The sequence below is a fragment of the Corvus kubaryi genome, unplaced genomic scaffold, assembly GCF_017639235.1.
Source record: "Corvus kubaryi isolate FWS band 111438036 unplaced genomic scaffold, C.kubaryi_AGA036_p1.0 66, whole genome shotgun sequence".
Lineage (NCBI taxonomy): Eukaryota > Metazoa > Chordata > Aves > Passeriformes > Corvidae > Corvus > Corvus kubaryi.
The window spans coordinates 13,309,668-13,320,456 of NW_024582054.1; the positions used below are offsets into that span (position 1 = coordinate 13,309,668).

Sequence of the window (10,789 nt, forward strand, 5' to 3'; positions counted from 1 at the left end):
TTCTTATTAACTCTGTCTCACGTCACTCCGGCGGCCCCTTTCATTGATTCGTCGGCAGAGCCTTCCTCTAGTTGGGCAGCCGGGATGCCAGTCTGCCTCTGGGCCCTGTGATTGGTGAGCGCTTTCGGCGATCCTCCGGGGGGCGTGCCCTTTCCTCTCGTGCCCGATGATTGGCGGTCAGAGGGGGCCGCCAGGCTGCGATTGGCTGCGCCGTCCCGGCCCGCGGCCACCGGAGTGGGCGGGGCCTGACCCCCCCGTTTCCCAGCGGTGCCTCGCGCAGGGCCCGGCCAGGCCGCGCGGCGAGCGGGATGGCGGTGGCGGTGCGCGCGCTGCAGGAGCAGCTGGAGAAAGCCAAGGAAAGCCTCAAGCACGTGGACGAGAATATCCGCAAGCTCACGGGCCGGGACCCCAATGATGTGAGGTGAGGCGGGGAGCGCCAGGCGCGCCGCTGTCCCGCGAAGGAAGGGCCGGCCGGGGGGAGGGGGCGCGCGTCGGGCCTGCAGGGCGGGCGGCGCAGAGCTGGCCGCGGGTCCCCGCGTCCCTCTGCGGGCCGTCCCCGCTCCGCTGGCGCGGCGATGGGGGAGCTCTGCCTGTGGCGGGGCGCACGGTCGCGGAGCGCGGGGCGGAAGGGCCGCGGGCGTGTCGGGCCGGGCGGGCAGCAAAGCCCCGGGGGCCGGGCAGGCGCCACTAACAGCGCCTTCCGTCTCTTTCAGGCCCCCTCAAAACAGGCTGTTAGCCCTCACAGGCCCCGGTGGAGGTAGAGGGCGCGGGAGTTTATTGCTAAGGTAAGAAGAAGAACGGGGAGTGAAGTTTCATCCATCCTTCCTCTGGTAGTGGTTCGTGCTATTGCGCTCGGTGTCGTGTTTCTCGTTTGCCTCCCCTGCTCGCTGCGGTGCTGTTTGAATGAGCATCAGAGCTGCCCTACAGGGCTTTGGGGGTTAAATTTAAAGTGCCTTTTCATTCTGAGTTGCAACAAGTTTAAATGGGTGGCTTTCCCCAACCTTCACAGCTGTTAGGCTGAAAATTAAGGGGTACCGTTAAAATGAAGGGAGATATTGTGTGGTGGCTGGGACCTTGTCTTTGAAATCGGTGAAGATCAGTCTCTTGGTGATCATGAAACGGGTAGGTGCTCCAAGAGGGATTTTAAAATACATGTAGATAAAACCACATCTTGAAAATAACTGCAGATGAGATCATTTGAACATAATGGGATCCTTGTTTCAGTGTAGCTACTGAGTTAAGTAAGTGCAGAAATTCAAGGTGAAATTAGTCGGTTCACAAGCAATATGTTTAAATACTTCACTGCAGTACTAACAGTAAATGGTGATAGAGCTGAGTAAAATTTATGTTTAATCATGACCATAAAGCCAAATTGTAGTTCAATTGTGCAAACTTAAGGTGGGCCAGGGACTAACCTACACTTGTTCTAAGACCACAAGCGCTTTCTTTTTAGGCGTGGATTCTCAGATAGTGGAGGAGGACCCCCAGCCAAACAGAGGGATCTTGAAGGTGCATCCAGTAGGTGAGTACGAAAATTGATGCAGCAAACTTGCTTTTCCGAATGAAAATTTGTAACAGTAAACTAGTAACTGCTAATAACTGGTGACTTTCACTGTCTTCTTCGGAGATTTCATATTCAAAACTTGTTGCAAATAATTTGGGAGATAACAAATGACTGTGGTGAAATCTTCTTCATACCTTAGAGTGATATAAAGATGGTAGCAATAATAAAAAGATAATAGCAATACAAAGATACTCAGAATTTTCTGTTTTATTTGGTGTACAATCTGCTATATTACATTCTTCTTAGTAGTCACATTTGTTTGCAGTGAACACAAATTGAATTATGATTGAGATCTCCTGTTCAGTAAATGGAATACAGGCAATGTGACAATGGACTTGGGGTTTGAGCTTTCACATCTGGATGTAAATCCATCAGATGTGACTGATAATAGTGAGCTTAAGTGCTGTGGGCACTTAATGTGCAATGGTAGTTCTTGACCAAAGCAAAGCTTGCTTTGGAATTTTTGAATTAGTGGAAAATGAATCTGGGAAACGGGAAAGTGCTGTGCCACAAAGCTGAAAATGAAGGCTGAAAATAACTTCAACTTAAATTATTTATTGTAGGATTTATTTTATTTAAATTATTTATTTTAAGTTGTTCTTTGTTAAAGCCTTCATTCTTCTATGTCTCAAGTGGTAAGCCCTCTGCCTCTCTCCCATAGGTATTCAGTAGGTAACTTAAATAGCATTTCCCGTTTAAGAAATTGTACCAGCCTTTCTGTGTCAATGCATTTAAATCTGTCTAGTGAGCCTTTATACCAGTAGCCATTTTAGAGGTTCTGGAAAAGCGCAAACATTTAAAAGAAGAAATAAATTCCAAATGTATTTTAAAAAGTCAAATAGGTAGTTACACAGATTCTTCTGGTTTTATTACTCTGCAAGTTGTATTAAAATTTAAACTGTTCTGTCTCACTGGTTTTCACCAACAGTAGAGTCTGTCTATAAAATGTTATTTACCAGTTGTTGGAACAGTGGGGAGATTTTTGCTGAAAGTGTTGGTTCTTCTGACTAGATATGCTTGTATTTTTCTCATGCTGGAAGAGATTCTCTCCTAAATACATGTTCTCTCATGACCATTAACTTTGTTCCTCAGGCTGGGTGGAGAACGTTGGACAAGAAGAGAATCACGCCAAGAAAGCGACGCAGAGGATGATGATATTAAAAAGGTAACATATAGTAGATGGAGCTGTGCAAGAAGCAGCCTACCTGCAACATGACGAACAAAGTAGTTTGTTTTTCTTTGTTGTAGCCGGCGTTGCCATCTTCTGTTGTTGCTACCTCCAAAGAGCGAACACGTCGAGACCTTATACAAGACCAAAATATGGATGAGAAAGGAAAACAAAGGTATGCAGAAATCTCTTTTACACTAATGTGATACTTTGGAGTTCTACCATAGGAAGTAGCTTTAGATTTAAAAAGTATTGCACACAGGTTGTTGTGTATTAAAGATTATGTTGAAAGTTATCATAATGGTATAAAATTTAATTTAAAAAATACTCTCTCAAAATACTTCACAAGCAGCAACATGTGCATTGTTCTCTTCACATAACTGACAGGGATTCTACCTCTCGGGCCGCCTACAGAAACAGGTTTGCTAGTGCTGTTTTAACATCTTTGGTGTAAGACAGAAATATCTGTAGCTTCATTGGTAGCTTAGTGTCTTGGATTATTACAGCTGTCTTGGCTCATCATTTCTTTTGTTGGTTGAAGGAGGGGTTTGGGTACGGTTCCTCACTCCCTCTGCCTCTTGTTTTAAGCACAATAGTTCCGTCGTGTTTCTTTTCTCTTACTACTTTGACTTCATGTTGTGTGTACAGCCTTACCTTCATTTTGCCTGCTGCTTTTTAGATTCCTCCCATGTATATCTCCTTTTTCCTGTACTTTTATTTGTCTCAGGGGTCACTCATTAAAATTTTAGCTGAAATGCAGCTCTATTGGTAAGAGGTGTTGGAAAATCGAATTTGCAACTGTGTTTGACCTCTTGGACTCCATTCACTTCAGACTGCAAGTCACCTGGTGCAATAATAATTATACCTCAAATAAACAGAAGATTGAGAACTGGAATAAGGAACTATAGAAAGCTTCTCTTATAAGTCCCCACAGATCAACTGGCACAGAAAACTGGCACTTTGCTTGCTTCTTTTAGTTATAACCCCACTTACAGTCTGCTCTTGCTTCCATTCCTAGGTTCTAATTGCTTCCCTCACAAGGAGACTTCCAGAATTCTTAATGAACTTCATAGAGCTTCAGGCACTAAACATTTGTTCCTTCAGGATTGTAGTTTTACTGCTTTTTGGTTCAGTAGTCTCTAGGGAGATGAGAAAACCAGTATTTGTCTCTGTGACCTGTGGTGGAAGGAGGTTCTTTAAGAGGACAACATCCACTGACCTGATTTTGCTCAGTGTCTTCTGGGATGTCATTCGTACACAAGTGCACTTTCAGTGATCTCTGGCTTTCAAAATTTTTTGTGTTCCTGTTTCTAGTATTTAATATACTTTTATCTTTCCATGTGAGGTTTGTGCCACTGTCATAGAGTAGTACTTTGGGAAGACAGTAGCATTTCCTTTCTCTCTTAATCCAGTAAAAGTTCAAGGCTAATAAGAGAGTCTGCCTCTTGTTGTAAAGACTTAATTTGGGATTGAATGAAAAGGAAGAAAAGGTGAAAGTCAAGAAACTAGTTCTTGCTCAGAAGAAGGGAATTTATTGAAGAATTTTACTTACTTTTCTCAAAACAACACCTAATTGGATGAGAGTAGTTCTGGTTTCATCCCACAGTGCAGTGTCCCATTGTTGGGCAACCGTGATAGATAAGCTTTCACTCTCCTGTGGCTCCATTTCTCCTTAATAGTCTAAGCAGATTGTGGAGAGGGAAGTGTATGCTTTTCAGAAAACCCAGTTTGCTGCCTTACTGATAGCTCACACTGTATTTACTTGGCTTTTTTCTTCAGTACTCTCTGCTTTAAGATTTTTTAAAATATTTCCTTAGTGTTACTATTTCCAGATGAGAAATGCGCAGGCTTCCAGTTTTGCCAGTGCTAGCTGTTCTGTGTTATGGATAAGAGCTGTGTCTTACTTGTAAGCAAAATGATATGTCACTGTAAATTATATCCTGGACTGTTGGCACAGTCAGTATGTCTTCTCTTGCTAATGGCCTTGGATATTACTGAGCCTTTAAAAATAAGGTGGAATGCTCACTACAACGGTGGAAAGTTTCTCTGATTGTTTATGCAAATAAAAAACTTAGTAGTTGAATTGAATCTCAAATTTCTTTTTGTTGTATTATTTTTTTTCCAGGAATCGACGTATATTTGGCTTGTTGATGGGCACTCTTCAGAAATTTAAACAGGAGTCCACAGTTGCTATTGCTACTGAGAGGGTACTTATTTTAAATTCTATGAGATTGTAAATAATAAAGCAAAATTGTGTGGTTAAGCTGTTTCAAGTAAGAATGAAAATTCCCTACAGTGTAAGTTGTAGATGCAGCAGATTGGTGAGAGTGCATGTAGGTTTTTGTTTATCTCAGTGCAGGGGAATGAGGGTGGGAGGCAAGAAAGGAGTTCTTACAGTGACTTTGTAACATTATTTCTGATCTTTGTAGAAGCAAAAAGGCAATGTTAAATGGAATTTAATCAGGTAACTATTTAAGAGGTCACAGGCTATTTCTGGAAATAATAGTGATGCAGTATTGTTGAAGCAGTGCCTATCCTGGTGTGTTCCAGATGTTTAAATTATAACCAAATATACAGAAATCTATGGTTGGTTATGCTATCTGTCTAAAAATGCCTTTCCCCTTCCAGTACAGATAACCAGAATTTCTGATTTTAATAAATGAGTGTGTGACTGTACTGAAGCAAAGGCTTTGCATAGCTTAGTAGTGATTACTTAAAAAAACTTGTATATGGGATGGTGGTAACTTTGTTCCTAGTATACCCTTTTAATTTGTGAAGGCTACGGTATTTGTTTACTGTTGCTCTAAATGGGTTATTTAGTTAATACTAATAACCTTTAGATTAAAAACAGTGTTTGAAAGTTGTAATTTCAGCCTTCCAGTTGAAGCAGATAGATAGAAATATTTAAAGCCTTTCTGTATAGTGTCAACAGAGCTGACTCACAGTGCTGGTATTGATTACTTTCAGATTCAGTATTTGAGTGGTTTAGCCAACTTGTCATGCAGTACATAAGACCAAAGTTCACTTTTGCCTGCTTGCTTTAGAACAAAAAACTATTTATCAGGATGGTCTAGAAACATGGAGTCCCTGGCTAATTTATAGTAGTATGTGTTTGCACAAAGAGACTTTGAGGAGTTACTGTCCTTGCAAAATTGTTCTGAGAATCCATATAGAGATTTCTTTCTTCATACATATAAACTTGCTATAAATCAAAGTAGGGGCCTGAGGAGTTTTATGACACAGCCATTTTGTTGTCCTGGCAGTAAATTCTATTTTTTTATTGACAACTGTTGTACAATCTGAGCACATGGCAGTCTAGGACATACAAACAGGGCATTCCTGGATTGTAGTAATATATCTAATTAGCAATTAATATACTGGAAGTATTCACAATCTAATTTTTGTTGGTACAAACACCAGTCAGCAGTCCTTCATTTGTTTCTGGAGGAGTTGACTTTTTTCTCTCTCAAGTGAGAAATTTACCTGATTTCCCTAATACCTCAAATATATTTCTTTTATTTTTCTGCCGTTGGGGAAAAAAACTTGTTAAAGCTTATACTGAAAATTTAAATCCAGACTGGAAGATAGTAAAGCAGACAGAAATTTCACAGGGCCTCATAACTATATAGTTAAACTAACAAAAAATTAGGTGCCAGCAAGCAATGACACTCTTTTCTTCCATTACCTGTAGTTTAGGAGGTATTTCCTAATGTGTTTTTAGGAATGCCTTTAATGGTGTAAATAATTCAAAATTTTTAAGTGGATTGAACTAGAACACTTTCTCTTGATGTAGAAAAAAATTAAGATGCTACTTCATTTATTTTAGCAAAAGAGACGACAAGAAATTGAACAAAAACTTGAAGTGCAGGCAGAGGAGGAGAGAAAGCAAGTTGAAAACGAGAGGCGAGAACTGTTTGAAGAAAGACGTGCTAAACAGACAGAGCTGCGGTTATTGGAGCAAAAGGTTGAGCTTGCTCAGTTGGTGAGTTTTTGTTTTGTTCTTGATCTTTCTCATGTTTAAACTATTCTTGTGTATCTCAGGGTTATTTTCTTTCATTTCTCAGCAAGAAGAATGGAATGAACATAATGCTAAAATAATTAAATACATAAGAACAAAGACAAAACCTCATTTATTCTACATACCTGGCAGAATGTGTCCTGCTACGCAGAAGCTGATGGAAGAGTCACAGAAAAAGATGAATGGTAAGTGGTCTTTGTGATACAGAGGCCCTTGTTCTTGCCTCCCTTTGTTTGGTGTACAAATTTCTTTTAAGTCGCTGCTTAAATACATGAATTTCATGCTTAGGACGAACTATATTTTTACATGGGTGTTAATCATAAGTGGACGTTACTCTTTCAGTGACTTATTTTTATATTGAATGAGATTTGATTCTCTCACAAGAAGTCAAAAGATATGTATGCATAATTTCAGAGCTATGTGTTTAAAACAGTCCTTTATATTATTTAGTACCCAAATGTATCCAAGTGCAGCAACTTATTTGAAGGGGCAGATTCTGTGAAGACCCAAGGAAATGCAGGTGTTTACAAAGCATTTGAGAAATATTTTCTTAAGCATAGCATTAGAACTTTATGATGATTTTTTTACCTCAATGTGTGTTCATTTCTGTTTCACAGGATGACTATATTTTTCTTTTGGAAAACAATTTAAAATACTCCGATTGATGGTAGTCTTACTGTTCTTTTTTTATTAAACTAAGAATGTATTGGTTTGTTTTTTTTCTTAGGAGCTTTTCTTCATTTTGTGGGGTTGGGGGATAAGAGAAGGTAGCTCACCTGTCTGGATAGCCTACAGTAATTAAGCTTTCTTAATACCTAACCAGCTTTTTGCTTATTTTTACTGTCTTTTGTTTACCTTAGGAAGTATAACCTTAATAGATAAATACCAGGAAATGAAGGTATTACTTTGATGTACTGTTGGTTGGTTTGATTTTAATGAAGTCAAAAACTTTTTGTTAGCTTAGATTTAGGGCTTTACTGTTCTAATACTCAGCTGAGCTTACTCTCCCCTTTGCTTTTTCTTATGGTAACTAGCAGTCTTTTTCATTATGCATGAATGGCTTGCTACTTCAGAAAGACTAAGGATGCAGTGTTTATAAGTTGAACAATTGGATAATTTACTAGCTCATAGTTAAAGGGTAAATAGACTTCAGGGTCTGTAGATTATCTTAACTATTATTTATGCATTTATTCCCTAGCGCTCTTTGAAAGCAGGAGAAATGAATTTGCAGAGCAGATTAACAAAATGGAGGCCAGGCCCAGAAGACAATCTGTGAAGGAAAAAGAACATCAGGAGGTGCAGAATGAAGAAAAGAAGGAAGAACAGAACAAGGAGCAGGAAGAGGGTAAGGTGGCTCAGCAGGTGGAAGAGATGGAGACAGGTAATCAGCACAATGATGTAGAAATGGAGGAGGTAGGGGAGGAAAAGGGAAAAATAGGTTCAGGTTCAGGGCATAGTGATGCAGAAAAAGAACAGGAAGAGGATGAACAGAAACATGATGTGGAGATGAAAGTAGAAGAGCCTACTGAGGTGAGGGAGAACGACAAGCAACAGGATGGTCAGCATGAGGAGGTCACAGTTGTAAAAGAAGAAAGTGAAAATGTTCAGCCCGTGGATAATGAGCAGGATGTGGCTGAAATGAATGAGGCAGGTAGTGTAGAACGTATAGAAAATGAAAATGGCAGAGAAATAGAACCAGAAACAGAGTGTGATGTTCAGCCAGAAAAAGTGTGTAATGTTCCTTCTCCCAAGAAGGAGAAAGGTATCAAAATAGAAAATAAAGCTGAACTTGAAGAAACACAGGAGAAAACACCTGAAGCTCAGACAGAATCTGTGGCTGAGGCTCTATCTCAGCCACTATCTGTGCCACTAGCACAGTCACCTCAGTTGTCTCAGTCCACTCAGGATACAGAGCCCCAGGCAGACAAGGATGAAAATGCAGCGCTATCTGTAAAGGTGGTTGAAACCCAGGCAGAGCAGAATCAGACACCAAGTGCAGAAAGCAAGAGTAAGACTAGGAGTAGAAGCAGGGGTAGGGCAGGAAACAAAACTGGTCATAACCGTAGCAGCAGCAGTAGTAGCAGTAGTACTTCAAGCAGTACTACCAGTGCAAGTAGTTCCAGTACTGGCAGCAGTACCAGTCGGAGCAGTTCCACCAGCAGCAGCACTACAAGTGGAAGTACCAGCAGGGACAGTAGCAGCAGTAGCTCTAGCAGTAGTGAAAGTAGAAGTCGAAGCCGAGGAAGAGGGCATAACAGAGATAGAAAACGCAGAAGGAGCACAGACAGGAAGCGAAGGGATGCTTCAGGAGTAGACAGAAGTCACAAGTCCTCAAAAGGTGGTAGCAGAGATACCAAAAGCTCAAAGGATAAAAGTTTGAGGTCTGACAGAAAGAGATCTATATCAGAAAGTAGTCGGTCAGGCAAGAGAACTTCACGGAGTGAAAGAGACCGTAAATCAGACAGGAAAGACAAAAGGCGTTAACAGAAGAGACCAAGCTTCCTTAGCCTAATCTTTGCAGCAGAAGATTATTTGAGTGAAAGGATTCCTTGTAAGGAGGAAGAGAAGGCTGCCTTAAGAATTGCATGCTGTAAAAAATCTTTTGGAAAAATGCAGACTGTTTACCAGGCATTCTTGTACTTTTTACATAATTTTGTAAAAGGTTACTTACCAAAATTATGTGAAGTTCCTGAAAATGTAAAAATAAAAGATTAACACTCCTTTGCATCTTTTTTTTAAATATCCTGTACTCATTAAGATCCTCTGTATATTTTAATAGGTAAACCTTTAAAGTAGATGTGATAATTTCTTCTGTATCATACACTTTTTTTTTTTGTAGAAATAAATGTGCATTTTAAATAAATTGTTTGAGATGTCCTGTTGACAATTAAATTCCCCTTTTTAGATTATATGTAGGAAGGCAGTATTACGGGAAATATAAAATTTTGCCTTTCCCCTCTATTCCTTGCAAGAATGGGAATTTTAAGACCTAGTAAAGCAAGTAATCTCTCCAGTGCTGGGTAGGAAGGGAAAGTAATTGATTTGAATCTATACTTTTTGTTTTCTTCTGTAACCGCAAGCTCTTAGTCAATTCTGTCTATCTTCCAGTTTTATAAAAATTTCCTATCCATAGGCAGGCAGTGATAAAATGGGAATGTTAACACTGGCCAAGATAGCTCAATCAGTCTGGAAAACCACTCTTACCTGCTTTCTGCAGATGCTTTGGTAGTATTTACATCTATGTTCTAGATATAGTTAATCTGTTCAATGACGATCCTTGTTTTGGTGGCCAGTGGAAGTGGCCAGTGGCTTGCTTCTCAACCAGGATTTTTATTTTAGTTGCAGACTAATCTTTGATCCCTTCATACCACCAGGAATAATTACATTGCAGTGTTGGAGTTACCTGGGACTACCTAATACTAATGTTGTGTGCGTGCAAGAATGCTTTCTGAATGTATTTAATAGAACTTAAGGTGGTATAGTGTTATCTATGAAGGTGAATACTGTTTTTATATAATTTTGTATGGAAAACAGTAACATCTGTTGCTTTGTTCTGTACATGTGCAAATAAATGTGGCTTTGTAGATTACTCTCGATGCCTATGATCTTTTCTATTAACAGGTGTATTACCCTAGTCTTTCTACATTTAAAGTATGAATTGCAATTGCAGGTGGCTGTACCTTACAAGCTCTGTATCCAAAATTATTCTTAAGGGCCTTAATTGTCAATTAACTGAGTATGAAACTATAGTGCTGTAATCCATGCTGTCTTGACAGGAAGAGAATTCTGTTATGTGATATGCCAAATCACAGACCAGGAAATCCTAGAAAGATTTCAGTATGGAAGGACACGTAAGCTTTGTTTAGTGTATGAAATGCCATATACACCCCATTTTTCTGGAACATAGTTGCCAAGTTCTAGCTTGGAGTGTGTCAGTTTTCATCTGAACTCAAGAGTAGTGACAGATTTATGTGTTCTGAAATGCTGAATGTCATGACTTCAAGAAATGTGTCTAGTAGGGGATAGAGTGCAGCACAAA

At 40.0% G+C, this 10,789-nt stretch overlaps 1 protein-coding gene across 1 annotated transcript; it reads left to right on the forward strand.

Moving 5' to 3' along the window:
* Positions 1-253: 253 nt before the first annotated feature.
* PNN (pinin, desmosome associated protein) lies at positions 254-10,339 on the forward strand. Its single transcript, XM_042046948.1, has 9 exons — positions 254-421; positions 714-785; positions 1,454-1,522; positions 2,657-2,729; positions 2,813-2,907; positions 4,858-4,939; positions 6,559-6,714; positions 6,797-6,935; positions 7,949-10,339. The coding sequence occupies exons 1-9, from the start codon at positions 309-311 to the stop codon at positions 9,232-9,234; spliced, it is 2,085 nt and encodes a 694-aa protein (XP_041902882.1). The 5' UTR covers positions 254-308; the 3' UTR covers positions 9,235-10,339.
* Positions 10,340-10,789: the final 450 nt, after the last annotated feature.